At 37.4% G+C, this 15,888-nt stretch overlaps 2 protein-coding genes across 13 annotated transcripts; both read right to left on the bottom strand.

The window, feature by feature from the left end:
* Window positions 1-547: 547 nt before the first annotated feature.
* Window positions 548-7,464, bottom strand: LOC103990908 (myosin-binding protein 1). Of its 7 annotated transcripts, none has more exons than XR_672177.3 (5): window positions 5,371-7,040; window positions 4,914-5,282; window positions 3,292-4,804; window positions 1,573-1,698; window positions 548-902 (listed from the first exon to the last, which is right to left on the bottom strand). XR_672177.3 is itself a non-coding variant. In XM_065115811.1 (5 exons), exons 2-4 carry the CDS (start codon window positions 6,533-6,535, stop codon window positions 3,330-3,332), a joined length of 3,009 nt encoding a protein of 1,002 aa, XP_064971883.1. In that variant the 5' UTR covers window positions 6,536-6,617; window positions 7,393-7,464; the 3' UTR covers window positions 548-902; window positions 3,292-3,329. The 7 variants fall into 7 exon arrangements, 6 of the variants coding, with proteins under 6 accessions (XP_064971883.1, XP_064971884.1, XP_064971882.1 ...); XM_065115811.1 differs by lacking the exon at window positions 1,573-1,698 and adding an exon at window positions 7,393-7,464 and having other exon boundaries at window positions 5,371-6,617; XM_065115812.1 differs by lacking the exon at window positions 1,573-1,698 and adding an exon at window positions 7,265-7,404 and having other exon boundaries at window positions 5,371-6,617.
* Window positions 7,465-9,156: 1,692 nt separating this feature from the next.
* LOC135616524 (protein WVD2-like 3) lies at window positions 9,157-15,586 on the bottom strand. Of its 6 annotated transcripts, XM_065115807.1 has the most exons (8): window positions 15,372-15,573; window positions 14,851-15,160; window positions 13,759-14,186; window positions 13,142-13,230; window positions 12,970-13,063; window positions 12,807-12,878; window positions 10,983-11,093; window positions 9,157-9,687 (listed from the first exon to the last, which is right to left on the bottom strand). In XM_065115807.1, the coding sequence occupies exons 3-8, from the start codon at window positions 14,167-14,169 to the stop codon at window positions 9,391-9,393; spliced, it is 1,074 nt and encodes a 357-aa protein (XP_064971879.1). In that variant the 5' UTR covers window positions 14,170-14,186; window positions 14,851-15,160; window positions 15,372-15,573; the 3' UTR covers window positions 9,157-9,390. The 6 variants fall into 6 exon arrangements, with proteins under 6 accessions (XP_064971879.1, XP_064971876.1, XP_064971878.1 ...); XM_065115804.1 differs by lacking the exon at window positions 14,851-15,160 and having other exon boundaries at window positions 15,434-15,586; XM_065115806.1 differs by lacking the exon at window positions 14,851-15,160 and having other exon boundaries at window positions 13,759-14,194.
* Window positions 15,587-15,888: the final 302 nt, after the last annotated feature.

Below are 15,888 nucleotides of genomic sequence, written 5' to 3'. Positions count from 1 at the left end.
ACGATCCTTTATCTTAATTATGACAATTATTTTGATCGTATCTGATCAGAGGCCAATATGCTAGAATTGTTTTTAGTAAATTTGAGTCAAACTAGTCAGAACTATCACAATATTTATCCCACAAATATTTGTTTATCTTTCATATGACATCTATAATAGTGCAAAATACTGCAGGAGAGAGAAGTATGGACACGTAGTTGTCCGCTAAAGAATGTCAAACTTTATTTCGTGACTGTAAGTCAACGTTCCGCCGAAACCGTTGACTTATAAGATGTGCTGAACAGCTAGTTTTCCGGTGCAAAACTTGACTGCATCGTTTACAAGTCCATATTTCGCAGCTATTCCACTCAACTTAAGAGTTGTATTCAACCCACAGATGCAGTGTATAGCTTACCATCTCACAATGACATGTCAAAGCTTCTCATCTTCTTTCTCCTGCTGTTTCCTTCTGTGCAAATCATGCAAGAAGTATTTTGTCTATTTGTCTCTAACCTGATGATGAATGTTAAACAACTAATTATCACAAGAACAATTATCACAAGAGGAGGAACATAATATCTGTTACTTTTTATTATTGAGACTCTTCAAAAACTAAAAGTCCCCATAATATTGAAAAACATCGGCGGCCTACGCGAATACAGAAGGAACTTTACAGTGTGCAAGTTATTACTACCATACAAAAAAATCACCCTATTACAAATTTACACATATTTTAAAGAGTTTAAAGAATACTCCGGAGGGAATGTAGTTAAGAGACCATGAGGACAAAAAGACAACACAACACCAAGCAAACACAAAGAAGAAAAGAAAAGAAAAACACTCATTGGGTAATACTCACATTTCTGAATATAGAAAATAATACATAATTGTGGATGCTCAGACTTTGTGCGTCGATCCAAGCCCTGCACCAGAAAAAGCATAAAAGATTATGTGCAGCTTAAGTCCCATTGTTTGAATGAAGAAATATTAAGTACAACTTCAGGAGCAAGCAAAAGGAACTATAGAAGCAAAAATGCCTAATCATAGTCATTAAAGCATCAAGTCACATGATATTTATGGAAACAGCTAGCTGGACATTTAATGATCCACCAACATTTGTAGTATCCTTAACATGATAGAAGTATGTAAAAGGATGAAACAGTATCGGTATTGATTTAATCGGTAGGACTCTTTTTTTAATTAAAAAAAGAACAAACATAATGATTAGGCATGTGCTATGGAGATATAAAAAGTTTCTCCAATATTTAGTGAAGCAACAGTTATACTCGTTAGCGATCATGATCAATGTACTGAATTGGCAAAGGCAATGATCTTTTATAAAGATGAAAACCATGTCAACCATGCAAATAACAGACGTAGACTTGACTATTTCACCATGCCCCAGACATGTTGTATCTACCGCGTGCTCTATGGTAAGAAGCACACAACACTAGTGAGTAATTGATAGCAAGTATTCATATTTGTATCTTCCGTTATTACTTTTTGCTTCATTGAAGACAACAACTTCAGACACCAAACATGGAAGATCAAGCCACATTAAGGTTCATTAAGAAGATGATTCCCATTGGTAACCTGCAGAAACTGAGCTTATTATCTGGAGCTTTTCTTTTAGGGGGTCTGAACCAGGCAGTAAGCTCGCCCTCGATTCTACATTTACCCAATACAACAACTAGTGTATTGCCCGCTACATGCACCAACCTAAGTCAAAAAATCAATAGTTTAACGATCCAAAGGAATAAAAATATAGAATATGAATGACAGGATGATAGTAATCTATGTTATACTAATGAATGTACATGGTACTACTACATAAGCATGTGTGATCAAAGGAGCATGACAATGAGTGAAGATCAATGATCAATAAGCTAGATGCCGCTACTGGAACGTTGAATAAGGTCAGACATCTATGCACCCGAAATAAGATACCAAAGGAATATACACTGTCAAGAGATAGAAGAATAATCTGGAGCTTAAAATTGCCATAGTTTATGGTGGGTGACCTAGAAGTAAAATAAAAAAAAATAACGAGTAATGAGAACTTGAATCAAATTGCAGTATCGAAACAGCAAAAGATCACAAGGTAATCATAGTAAAAATGTTATTCTTTGTAGCAACACAGGAATATGATGATGACAGCCTTTGCTCAAGGGGGTAAGTAGCAAAACCAAGGGCAAGCTCAGGGACAGTAAATGAGATAATGCTTGTTTGTCCATGTTGACTCAGTTTCCCATACTTTTTCTTATTGAGGATGTTAAGGGACAGAAGTTCACAAGCCAAAGAGCTTAAAGACTATGTTCAGTCAATAGGGGAGCTTGCTAGAGTAAAAAAGTTCATCAAACAGTAACTCATATCTCTACGACGAAGGAGCTGAACCAAGTACATAAAGCCCCAGGTAAGGCAGAAAGCACAAATTGTGTTCAGAGAATACATGATAAAGGAGCGACATCAAACAGATAATAAAAAACACAACATAATATGATATTTATATTTTTATATTACCAGAAGAATCAGAAAGTAGATACATAATATAAAGAATCACGAGTGCTACTGTTTCACTGAGATATTGACAAGGTCTTCTTAAATAGGAGAAAAATGTAAAAGAAAAATCCTGTCAGATTTAGTTTTCCTATTGAGAAATGAGAAATTTTCATGTGTAAATAAAAGAAAAAACAAAGAGGTGATGCTTACAACAACAAACTAACTGCAAAATTGAAATTGAAAAGACTTACTTGTCCCTCCCATCAGTTAAATAGAAAGATTAACCTAGCAACATGAAATTAAATGTCTATTTAAAAACAATGATACACATGTCTCCCTGGCTTCCTTTCAATATATAGACTAAATCCCCATGCATCTGTTATCATGAAAAGATCTTTTCTAGCTAAAACTTTCAAGATATAAAGGAGAGTTTACCTTCTATTACTTCCACCAGCCACTTGGATTACGATAGTTCACCACCAGAAACTATGAAAGCTTAAAATCTGAGATTTAACCAAATAATCCTTGTACAGCATAATGTTGTATTAGTTTCTTTTATCCTACTATGATAAATAAGTTTCCATTAAGTTACTACTGAACTGCAGTCAGTATCCCAAGTTAAATGGACACAACTCAATAATATGCTAAATATGTTCAGCATAAAAGAGGTTGATTATTAATTAGTTGCATTTATCCCACATTGTTTCCAAGTACTTATCATATGCACCTTATATAATTCTAAAAAATCTAACTCAAAACTTCTCTGCCCCAATGACAAAGTACAAATGCTGAGAGAAAAATCCAAAGACATACCTTTTGGATAAGATAAAAGTTCAAGTTATAAGACACTCTCATCGGGTGATTGCAATTCTCCGTAATTCCCGCAGATCACAAGCTATCTCTTGAATAATCTGAACACCATTGTTGCCACTTCTGAGTGAGTTAATGGCATGTTCCAGGAAATTACGATCTGCCTCAAGTGCCTCCAACCTCTGACTCAGACGTGACACTTCATTCTCAAGAGCAACTAACTCATTCTTGTTCCCTACTTTCAATAATTTTTGCTTGTCAATGTCATAACTGTCTCCACGGTTTCCTTCAGAGGAACTTGAACTTTTTCCAGAAATTTTTTCTTCCATCATAATGTTCTCTCCTACCTGAATATTTTCTGGAGGACCATCTTTCTGATAAATTTTCTCTTGACTTGAAACTTGAACTTCGTCAAAGATTTGACCATTTGTGCCCACACCACCTTCTGACACAACATTCCTTTCTACATAAAATTCTCCATCAACATCCCCACATGTTTTATCAGAAAGTCCATTTTCATCATCAGCATTCAAATTAAAACTTGAACTATCATCATAAACACCATTATTGGAAAAAAGATGAAGCTTTTTCTCCAACTTTGTCAAACAGTTTAATATATATGCCTCCTCATCTTCAAAGCAAGCTAAGGGATCCTTCAAATCCCCAAATTCACTCCATCTTGAATTTTGACATGTTACATGAGGTTCCCCGGATTTGTTCCAAGATGCAATCTCCTTATCATGGAAGTTATCACTCTGCTCCACTGAATTGTCAGTGGATAATCCTTCTACAAAGCATATTCTAAGGCTTTCCACCTCAGCTTCCAAGCCTTGTATCATTTTCTCCCTTTGAGTAAGCAATTTGTTACATTTTTGAAGTGCTTCATGGTCATACTCTGCTTGCTCTTCCATCATTCTTTGGTACTGCAGGGCTTCCATATGCATTGCAGCCTTCTCCTCTTGCAACCTAGTAATCATGGCCATTGCTTGATTTGCTGCAATTGCTGAAGCACTTCTTTCTTCTTCTAACTCCTTGAAGAGAAGACTTATGGACTTCCTGTCCAACTCAACCTGCCGCTTCAGCCTCTCAACTGGACTTTCTCCTTCCACCTCACTTACAATGCTTCCATCTAGTGACTCTAATCCTGATTCATTCCTCTCGAGAGAGAGTGTTTTAGTTATGTTCTGCAATATATATTCATCGCCTTGTCCATATACTCGGGGACTAGGGCTCATTTCATTCCATGGAGACTCAAGCCCCTGAGCTGCAGATATCTGAGAAATCAGGAGTTTCAGATCTTCCTGAACTCTAGAAGAATCCCTCCCAATGATTACATCAGTAAATCTAGGAGATGACAAGCTTCCCTTATCACCAACAGCAATCTTATAAGCATCATTCAAATCCATACGAGTACTCATAGATTGACCAGGGTCACTTGCATCATGACTTGTCCCCAAATCGATGTTAGTTGTACACCAATCCTTTGCATCATCAACTGAAGTAGTACCAGTACATGCTGCATCACCAAACTCCACTTTAACAACTTAAAAGCAAGTACAATAAGAGAAAGACTAAGGAATCATACAGAGAAAACAAATCTAGAAAAGATGTGTATAATAGCTTACCTTTCACATTTGAATCTTCTAGAAGAACTTCTTGAGAATCTTGTGGCACAAATTCAGATTGGGGGGGAATAGCTTTGACTTCGATCTGGTTACAATTGCTATCCTCCAAAAAATGTCCAGCAGCTTCAGAAGATGAATTGGTTGATGCATCTTGGAGCTCACCTACGTTTGTTTGATTCTCAGAAATTGACTCCGAAGGCTCAGTGATAACTGGATCAGAGTGCATCAACTTTTCTAGGGCTTTATCATCAGAAACACTAAAATTTGCATCATGACTTGTCCTCAAATTGATGTCAGTTGTACAGCAATCCTTTGCATCATCAATAGTAGTAGTTTGACCATAAGCAGCATCACTAAACTTCAAATTATCTACTTGAATATAAGAACAGTAAGTGAGATGCTAACTAAGGAGCCAAAAGAAAAAATAAATCTAGCAGAGATGTGCATGATAGCTTACCCTTCACATGTGAATCTTCTACAAGAAGTTCTTGGGGACCTTGTGGCACATATTCAGATTGTGGGAGAATAGCATTGACATCAATGTGTTCCTGGTTACTATCATCCAAACATTGCGTAGTAGCACCAGATAAAGAAACAGTTGATATATCATGGAGCTCACCTGCATTTCTTTGCTTTTCAGGAATTGACTCAAAAGGGTCACTAATTACTGGAGCAGGGTCGGTCAACTTTTCAAGGGGTTTAGCATCTGAAACACTAATTTGATCCGCACGAATCAACTTTTCTGTGGCTCTTTCACCTGAAACACTTCCAGATAAATCATTTTTTATTAGAGTGACACCCTCTGATTCTTCAACATGAGACACCAAATCATACATGACAGTTTCAGCTCGATGAGATGGAGAATTTCCTTCATCATCATCTGTGAATTGGATCTCTAAGTCAGAATCAGAGTCCGAAGTAATTTTAACTTCACTGTATCCAACATGAGAGAAGTGATCATGTTCTTGATTCTTTGAATAATGATATGCTGGGGAAACCAAGGTTTTCTCTCTCGTCTTTCTCGCTCCATCTTTATTCTGTAGATAACTGTGCCCATTTGAACTTGACAAAGAGATGTCAACTTCAGAAACATCAACTCTTATGGATTTATCTTCAAGCGACTTGATGGCATGTAGTTCATCATCCTTCTTTAAAAAAGGGACATTTGCCAATTCATCCCCATGAAACAGATGGAGGCCATCAATGTCCTGAACATCTTCACCGTCCTCAAGATGCCCTTTTAACTCACCAACCAATGATTTGTAAGTCTCAGAGTTGGATGTCCCTTCGGTATCAAATGAAAGAAAACAGCCCTGGCACACGGTATGAACATCAGCAAGCTTTTCATGACCATTAGAGCAACCCAACAATGAGATCTCTGATCTGTGAGTTTCACAGATCAAATCCAGATAGAAGCCTCGTTTCTCATTTCCAAAAACATGATCTAGCCTTGAGCAAAACATACAAGGTTTTTGTAGCATGCAAAGACGAGAGAACCTTGTCACCAGGTAGGCAAACAAGGCATCAAAGAATAACAGAAGCATCAACATCCATTCAAGAGCAGCTGAAGACAAAGCAGATGAGAGTCGTTGGAATCCACCAACAGGTGCCCTCGAAGCCATGATTAGTGGGGCTCACATCAAATTCTCAGAGAAGTTGATCTTCCGAGCTACTGAAATGGTATCTCCAAGCTAGAAATTGTCACTGCAAACATCAACATGCTGACATCAGGTCCTAGAATACCATGTAGGATATTCAACGATAGACATCATTCTAGTCATATAATTTTACATAAATTGTAGTACCAAAGTAAGTTAACAACAGCACAAGCATCAACTATCAGTACACTTGATAATAGTACATGTAAAAATGGGAAAAGGGAACCGAAAAAGAAAACGAAGTCCAAATCAATTCAACAGGATGAACAGAGATAAACTATATCTCAGAAGTACCAAACTATGGTAAATACCAAACAAAACAGAGCAGATCTCAATCATTCTAATAAATAATTGTAATTTCAATCAATTCAACAAGAAAGTGACCAAACTAAGAAACGGATCTAAGGAGACAAAATCGAACAAAACAGGCAGTAAGTCAATCATATCAGCAAAAGAAAATAAAAGGAAAGATAACCCAGAAAGCAATCAGGAAGACCTCGATCCGAAGAGAAGAGGAGGCGATGGATGGAATTGGGTTTATGAAGGCAAGAGAAAGACAAAAGCAAACCGAAAGGTGAGGGCTTTCCACCTCCCACGAGTCCCTCGTCTCCATTATTGACACTATTCTCAGGAGCTGACGTCGAAGGATGGAAAAAGTCGGATGGAATCGCAAGATAAGGACACGGCACGAACCGAAAGGCGATGAGTGAAAGCGATTCCAGCTGAGTTTCCACATCAACGAGCGACACAACAGCTAAGTTAACGGACGCCTTCTTGGGGAAGACCTTGATCAGGAGAAGAGAAGAGATGCGGCGTTTTACCTCTTCGAGAAGCGGAAGCGGAGGAAGAGGGGATGGGAAAGACGAGCGCACGAAGAGAATATTGCTTCAGAGTATAGGAAGCGAAGTTTCAGACTTCGTACCGTTATATTAATTATAGTATTTGGTTTATCTGATTTTATCTAAAATAATTTTTATATTTAAAAACATAACATATAAAACTGTTTCTTCAAATTTGAGTTAACAAATTTTAAATCTATGCTTCACGTGCTAACTCATGATAAATCATTAATATATATAATTTAAATTAATATATATATATATATATATATATATTATGGGAGGAGGTATTATCGTGAAAGCGACCACTAATAGTAACACAAAGCTGTTCGTGCTTAGTAGGGCCTCATATGTACATAGTATTTCCCGTACTGACGACGAGCTCAAGAACTTTCTATCTTGTCTCAAATGAATATGTGTCGACTAGTCCAATGCTAGGTACATAGTGGTTTCTTGATCTCTCTTTCTCATCATATAGGGTCTCTGTCCCTCTTCCGCCTTTGTCTTCTCTCTGTCTTTATGATACCATGCTTCACGAGGAAGGTGGCTTACAATGTATGGTGATACTCGTCAAGATCAAAGCGAGTGTTATTTATAGTGGTGGGTAACACCATGATATGCGACGGAGTGGCATGTGCCTTGGAGCTAGCGAGTGACATCCGATAGATCCAGCTCTGATCCTGACGAGTATCACTATACCTTATAAGCCACCTCCCCCACAAAAGCATAATATCACAAAGACAGAGGGGGAGGAAGGAGCAGTTGAACTAGTTAATGTAACCTTGTCACACCCACTTACTCTCCCCGACCAGCTTATCGAGAAAGAGGAAGCGATAAAGGCCATAGCGATGGATGAAGGCAGAGAGGCAGAGGAAAGAAAGGCTGGAGGCGGATGTGAGGGAGAGTTGGACAATCACGTCGTAGGCATAGCGGGTGGGGGTGCAGAAGAGGATGAAGTGGGAGGCAATGAGAATGAAGAAGCCTAGGAGGAGGAAAAGAGACCAAGAGACTACTGCGTGTCTAACGTCGGACTGGTTAACGCACATCCACCTAAGGCAAAACCGGAAGCTGCTGAACTTGTCGTTGGCACTAGAAAGGCTACATGCGTACACCCTACTAGGCAATAACAGCTCGGTGCTATTAATGATAATTATTTTCACGACAACATCTCCTTCGGTCATTGATGGAGATTAAGCAAATTTTAACATGTCGTTGGCACTAGAAAGGCTACATGCGTACACCCTACTAGGCAATAACAGCTCGGTGCTATTAATGATAGTTATTTTCACGACAACATCTCCTTCGGTCATTGATGTAGATTAAACAAATTTTAACATTTATTAACTCAGACTTGACGAGATTTGCTTATATATTATATTTTTTTAAAAATATAAAGATTATTTTAGATATGAATATATCATTTAAGAGATATATAAACAAAACCATCTAGGTTAAAATACATCTTAACCCTTAATTATATAATTAAAAAAAGTAAGAAGAGATAAACTATGTGGACCCATCGTTCTTTTTCCTATTACCACAGGTAAAACTTTGGGTTGGTGGAATAAAAACTGTTCTAATGAAGGTGAATTAAAAACGTTTCATCTCGTGGTATCCGGGTAGGAAACTGGGTTGATCAACACGTCCATTTACCGGCACCATCGGTGCCAGCTGGCAGCTGGGTCCCACAATCACGAGGGGCTTTATGCTGGAGAATGCAAGTGCCAGCTGGCAACTGGCACCCACAATGCAAGTGTTCTGCTTCAAGTTTATAATTCAAGTCAAAAAGGTTAACGAGACAAGTATTTCCAGCAGTTCTCACCGACTGTCAGGATCGTAACATAGATACAAAATTGACAACAGTGACAACGATTTCTCACATTGGTTACCAATCTACAAAAGCTGACACTTTCATGTAGAGATAAATTATAAGTTGGATTTAAGAAAAATTAAGGATCAAAAGGGCATGGAAATGCAGCATCAGGGCTGCACACTGACACCAGTGTCAGCTTGACCTTGCACAGTGTTGTCAGAGGGAGCCTGAGCTGCTACCTCGTCACCTTGATGCTTAGACTTCTCCCTCGTGGATTTAACCCCTTCTTTGGCTTTAGTTGTGTTACTGTTCTTGGTATTACTCTGTAACTTGTTCGGAGGATCCTCAGAAGTACCAAAATTGTGATGTTGATGCCGCCCGTAGTCTCCTAAAGCCAGACTGCTTGCGTCACCACAGCTCTTCCGTCGACCAAGCTTGGGTGATTTAGCCCGAGTTGGAGGCAGCTGTTTGTCAAAAAAAAAGAGAGTTTTAAAGGCAATCCTTGTAAACTGAACATGTCAGCAAGTAAACATGTGGGAGAAAATATCAGAGGATGTCCATGTGATCCAAATAGATGGAAGAAATCACAGCATCTTCAATATAAGATAGCGTGATATGATACTCCAGATGGTTTTTGTTTGAACTGAAAGTGAAGTTTGCATGAGGCAACTTTCCTCCAAAGATAGAGTAAATCTAAGCCAAGACTTATGAAATTAAATAATTAAATCTAAATAGCAAATAAGAATATTACTGGGAGAGAAAATAGTAGAACCGATGTTGGTAATAGGTTAGATGCTTGGATGAATGGACGTAATAGCTTTGCTGTGGGATATGTGATGCTATAGGAAGTATTATGTAAGAAGATAATTGAACTTTACACGCCCTATGATAAACAGATATTCCACCTTTTTCTGCTCACTAATGCAAAAGTCAAACCAATTTCATAAATGATTGTCAAAAAGATGCATAGTTGTCTACCGTTAATAAAATTCATCAGTCAGAATCCCAACATTATATATATATATATATATATATATATATATATATATATATATATATATAACTTGATGACAATTTATATTCTAGGAATTTACAAGTAATATCATATTATATTATGAAAGAGTAAACAAACTGAATATGTGCTGCCTAGCATGCTCGGACACAGCACTTCACTGCATTGTACTCACAAAAGAAGGTAAGCATTGGCACTGAGGCTCGTTTGTGACATGAAAAACTACAGTTCAAGTCACAGAAATAAATTTATCTGTTTGCAGGGATAATGATATGAATCCTCCCCAAATTTCATAATTCATTTTGGCAAGAAATTGGTGCACACTGAGTCTCAAGTTTCATGCTGTTAAAGTAAAATTGCACTGAGAAATATGAGTAGAATGAATTGTTCAATGGCTCAGCAAATTTGCAAAAGTCAAACAATACAATTAAATAAATCCTTATTATGTGGACCCACAAAAGAGAATGAGTTTGACTGTTGCCGCCTACTGTCTGTAATCTATATGTTACTTCATGTTCAATGAAGTAAATGATAAGCTGACCTAGCATGCAACTGTATTTGTTGGACTCAAGCCTCTTTCATAATGGGAAAGTTCAATGTGGAAACAGTACAAAATGGCCACTGCAATTGCCTGTTAACAACCCTAGGAAGTAAGTTTTATCTACTCATACTATATTCACAATGGCTCATTATATATTATAACTTGCTTGAATTAACAGTTGCATCAAGTCAAAGACAGCCAATTACCTTCTTTAGTTCAAGCTTTGGCGGAGGCCCCTCATGGTAGAAGCTAGGCATTGGCGTTGCTTTGAAATTCAAACTCTTCCTTAGTTGCTTTAGAGCTGCCTCTTTCTCTTCCTGAAGAAATCAGAAGTTGAGATGTGAAACTCCAATATATGACAATGACAGTAATAACTATACAAAGTTACTCAAATGCTACAAGTGCTTTTTATATGATTGACATAAAAAGAAATCAATATAAGGGTCAATGAATTCTCAGCCATCAACTTGATTTGTATCCTTTGCAAATCAAATTATCCTGACAAACTAAAAAACCAACCAAAATGTAGATAACAAGATAGTACCACCAATTCTCAGCCATCAACTCGATCTGTATCCTTTGCACATCAAATAATCCTGAAAAACTAAAAAACCAACCAAAATGTAGATAATATGATAGTACCACTAATTCTTAGCCATCAACCTCTGGTATAATATATAAACCAAAGCCAGACATCTAAAATCAGCCTTCTCAAAGTTCTCCATTATTTACTACAAGTTATTATCTTGTGTGGACATATTATATGGTCGAGAATGTGAGAGTAAATAAACGTTGGAGAAGGGGAGAGGATATCTTATGCAAATCAGTTTCTCCTATTGGAATTAGGAATTGGACTGTCATTCTAACGTAAGATTAGGCTAGAGCTTGGGTCAATCTAGGAAAGGTTTGTGCCTTTGTGGTGGTTTTTAAGTTGCTAAGTTGTCCTATATCTGGTAAATTTTACAAGTATCCTAGATTTAAGAATGAAGCTTTAGACCTGAATTAACATGTATTTTCTGAGAATTATCAACAGTTTCTTAGTATGAATCATCAAAAAAATTTCTTCTCATGGTGGATTCCATGATATGCTCAGAGTATTCTCGTCACAAACTTATTATCTCTTTTTCTTGGTCTTAATATCTGATATAGTTGATAATACACATAAAACAATTTTTTTTAACTTTGAAACAAAGCATTTTGTAAATGTTACTTTTAGATGCAATGTCTAGCATCTGCATTGTTAGACACCGCATTGCAGATACAATTAGCTTTCATTCAAGTATAATGACAGACTTACAAAATCATAGGCAAAGATATGGTCAAGACAACATCATCAATTTTGAAAAATGGAAATCTGTTTATAGAATATCAACATGTAGCTGCCTATCCACTAAACATGATGTTAGATATTGGTATCCAAATAAATGGATCATAAGCTCTAAACATCATTTTGGTCAATACAAGAATGTGAAGTATCGAAGTAGCATAAATGCACTCTTGAAAATAAAGAGAGGCATAAAGGATTCATATGATATCAGACTCATCATAAGAAACACCCTATTCTACATTTGGCTATAATGGATACCCAAAGGTCCATACACACTCAATATAAAATAATAGAAGGAAAAAGTTTATATCTAAACTACTGGAGAAAAAAAAATTTAGCTCATTCTATAAGTCAAACTTCAACATAATAAGGTAGGCATCTGCAAGATAAACATCAAAGCTGACCCAATCAATTACCATGGTATATGATAAGATCCTTCTATATATATGCTTTGTGAAGTAATATCTAAGAAGTTATTCTTATCATATACTTCAATATGTTTTTCCTTATAACACTTAAAGCTCCATATATAATTGCAAGTTGTAAGGCAAATTTCTAAAATGTGAAAGTTCTATAATTTTTTTATGGACAAAAGAAATTTCATGTCTCATCAAGAAACTCCAAAATGGAAATATGTAAATAAGAAAACTTAATTTATTGTGTACCATATCTCCCAAGAACTAATAAATGGAAGGAGTCATACCCTGGTCCTAGCTTCACATTCAAGTTTCTCTGCTTCGAGAGCCTGATGTTTCTCTTCTAATTTTGAATAAAACTACACATAGGACAAAAGAAACATATATCAAAATCCCATTCAATGATTCGTGGGTAAATAAAAATTTAAATGATAATTAAATAAAAAATACCTCCTTCCGCCTCTCTGCACGTTCACTACATTTGAATGTAGGGGCAATTGCCACTGTTGTATTAACTTTCAAATTTCTTATAGAAGGTGCGGTACTATGAGTAGCTCAGGAAGAAGTTCTTTGTACAAAAAACATAAAGGAATTTCAAGAAACATAAGTTGGAAAAGGATACGCAGAAGTAATGGAGCAAGAATCCTCTTCATCTGAGTACATGATGTTATCAGGATGCAATGGCCTCCTAGACGTGACTGTTAAGTTACTCTGTGATCCCATTCAGAATTATATTATGAATAAATCCATGATCTAGTCTTCGAACTTGCTAAAGCACTTTTCACAGAGAAATTTAAATGCTTTCAAGCACAGCAATCTCATGTACCAATATATCAAGGTGCAATTTTAAAAATCTTTTGGAATGTTGCGCAAGATAAATCATGAAGATACAGGATGTGTTCTGATGCTTCATATCAAATGCTTAAAATTAAGATCAAGCAAGAGGAGAAGCAACTTGATCATGATGAGAATTCAATGTGCAGTGCCTTAAATTAGCACAAGAAAGCTAAACAGAACAAGTCAACTATAGAATAAAATTGTTTTTGAATAGGAAAACACAATATGTTGTGCAGGGTATGCAAAATCACCTAAATACTGTATATACTGAATATTTGACCCAAGGGCAATAAGAAATATTATTACCTACATTTTGAACTGCACGAAGGATGCATTATATTGCGGCATGGTATGTGAGGAGGTGGGAAAAAGATGAAGGATAAGAAGCAATAAGAAAAAGACCTGAGCCTTCTTCTGGATGTCGGACGATTGCACATCTGCATTAGGATCTTTGTCTCCCTCGTTAGCAGCTTCAGCAACAAAAGCACGATTTGCACTAGAAGCACGCTTTTCAGTTGCAAGAGCAAATGGCTGAGGAACAGTGTGGTTAGATCGTACAGCCTTGGCAGAACTTGATGCTGCTGACATATGACTTATTGATTTCTGATCACCATACTTCTTTTCTGTCATGTCCCTATCCAAACTCAAATTTCTAATATGAGGTAAAACATGCACCACATCAGAATTTGCAATATTCTCATTGTTATCTGTAGCTTCATCTGCCACAGTCACTGTAGAAGTTTTGGGAGGGATAGCATGAGTAGTTTTATTTGGTTCAGGTGTGACACTATCTCCTTCTTCATCCATTGGCATTACTGTACCTTCCTTACCTATTGGACTGAAAAAAGTTAATCATACAAATCGAATTCTGCATATAGCAAATGATTAAAGACGAAAACTAAATATATCTGACTCTAATAGTCAAACACAAACCAGATGTATACCAACCTATAAATGCAATCATAATATTCTCATCCAAAAGATGAATCAATGGTCAAATGTGCTCAAGTAATTAGTACTTCCAAAGAAGAGTTAACTTCAGAACTAAGTTACTGGGGCATTTTCCCTTGGCGACATCTAATAACGAAAGAAATGAAGAATGGCAGGATCATGTACAACCAGTTGAAAGTATGCTCTTAATGAAAGTGCTCGGTCATCTTTCCATAGAATGTGGCACTCTCTGAATGCAGATAACATTTTCCAAATTATTTGAGTCCACAAAGGCTTCCGTCTATTTGCAGTTTTCCATTCAATGTGATGACACTATGGAAGGAACGTTGCTCTTGAATATTTTGGGTTTGCATAGCATCCACTCCATTCTAAAATCTCTTTCATCTATTGACTTACGCATCTTATTTTCGCCAGAGTTATTGCAGCAGGGATAAAACAAACATTAAAAATCCAACAAATGATCATTCATTCAGCAAACAATCAAATAAAACCTTTTTTTAGCACCTCAATTTTTTAAGAATTTTCCTAACTGTAAAGAAGTACCAAACCCTTCGCGGAAGTGATGCTTTTGAAGGCGACAACGCACAGCGATTCATTTGAAGGTATACCAATGCGACAGAGCAAATGAGACAGCCCTGTTACTTGAAATGTTATTCATTTCAAGACAGAAAAGCGACGGCCGAACTCCTTGCCCTACCTGAATAGTATTTTATTGAAGGAATCCCCAGTAAAAGAATACAATACAGGCCAATGAGGAAGTGGAAGGAAAGAAGACCATTATTTTACGTCACTAGAGCCATCGGAAAGAATCAGTTTAACAGCAGAAAGCGCATTCCACCGACACCGAAAACGCCTGTTCGCACCGAATCAAAGGGTGGATAGGATTCAAAATGGATAAAAGAATTAGCAAAAAATCCGCACAACAGCACCAGATCTCAAACATCCGTCGGAGATCTGGCTCTCCCGAATCCAATCCGTCACGCATTCAATGGCATACGGATCGAAACAGACGGAGAACCAACAATGAGAGACCCAAACGGAGGAGATCGACAGACGTTACTTACGAAATCCTTTTCCAAGCACCGATCGGATAGATCTAAAGCTCGTTCTAAGGCGGTCTCCTTACCTTGGCTCCCCTTCCCTTCCCTACGTCCGCCACCCTCGGGAATAGCGATGACCGCTGTTCCGCCCGATACTTATAGCTGCGACCGAAGCTAACGCCGTCAGTTAACGACGAAGCACCGTCACGGACGACGGCCAGCTCGGAGCGCTCAACGGTGGACGTCATCTGCGGTGACGGGATCCCTATAGGCAATTCTTAAAGCAACGCCACCTCATCACGGCGGATCTCGATCACCTCCTCCATTAAATTACCAAAACGCCCTTTAGGGATTTTCGTGCAACATTTGCATTCTACCCCTCGAAAGAAAGTTATTTCCAGGAGAGGTATGCCCACTGCAATTTCTCGTGTTTATAATAAGTTGGAGGACTTTGAAGGCAAAATGCTGACCTCAAGGCTAATAAAAGGAATAATGTCAGATCATACCCTAATTGGAATCTTTACTAAGATCCATATCATTA

The sequence above is a fragment of the Musa acuminata genome, chromosome BXJ2-7 (genome assembly GCF_036884655.1).
Source record: "Musa acuminata AAA Group cultivar baxijiao chromosome BXJ2-7, Cavendish_Baxijiao_AAA, whole genome shotgun sequence".
Taxonomy (NCBI): Eukaryota; Viridiplantae; Streptophyta; class Magnoliopsida; order Zingiberales; family Musaceae; genus Musa; species Musa acuminata.
Note: the sequence above shows the minus strand (reverse complement) of the source record. Positions and strands in the feature narration are given on the sequence as shown.

Bases quoted from the DNA above. Each gene is read 5' to 3' on its own strand.
- LOC103990908 (XM_065115811.1), bottom strand. From the start codon at position 6,535: ATGGCTTCGAGGGCACCTGTTGGTGGATTCCAACGACTCTCATCTGCT. The intron at 5,283-5,370 runs GTAAGCTATCAT...ATATTCAAGTAG, and splicing joins AGAAGATTCACATGTGAAGG to ATAATTTGAAGTTTAGTGAT. The intron at 4,805-4,913 runs GTAAGCTATTAT...TTGGTGATGCAG, and splicing joins AGAAGATTCAAATGTGAAAG to CATGTACTGGTACTACTTCA.
- LOC135616524 (XM_065115804.1), bottom strand. From the start codon at position 14,169: ATGCCAATGGATGAAGAAGGAGATAGTGTCACACCTGAACCAAATAAA. The intron at 12,879-12,969 runs GTATTTTTTATT...TCCTATGTGTAG, and splicing joins GTGCAGAGAGGCGGAAGGAG to TTTTATTCAAAATTAGAAGA. The intron at 11,094-12,806 runs GTATGACTCCTT...TGATTTCTTCAG, and splicing joins AATGTGAAGCTAGGACCAGG to GAAGAGAAAGAGGCAGCTCT.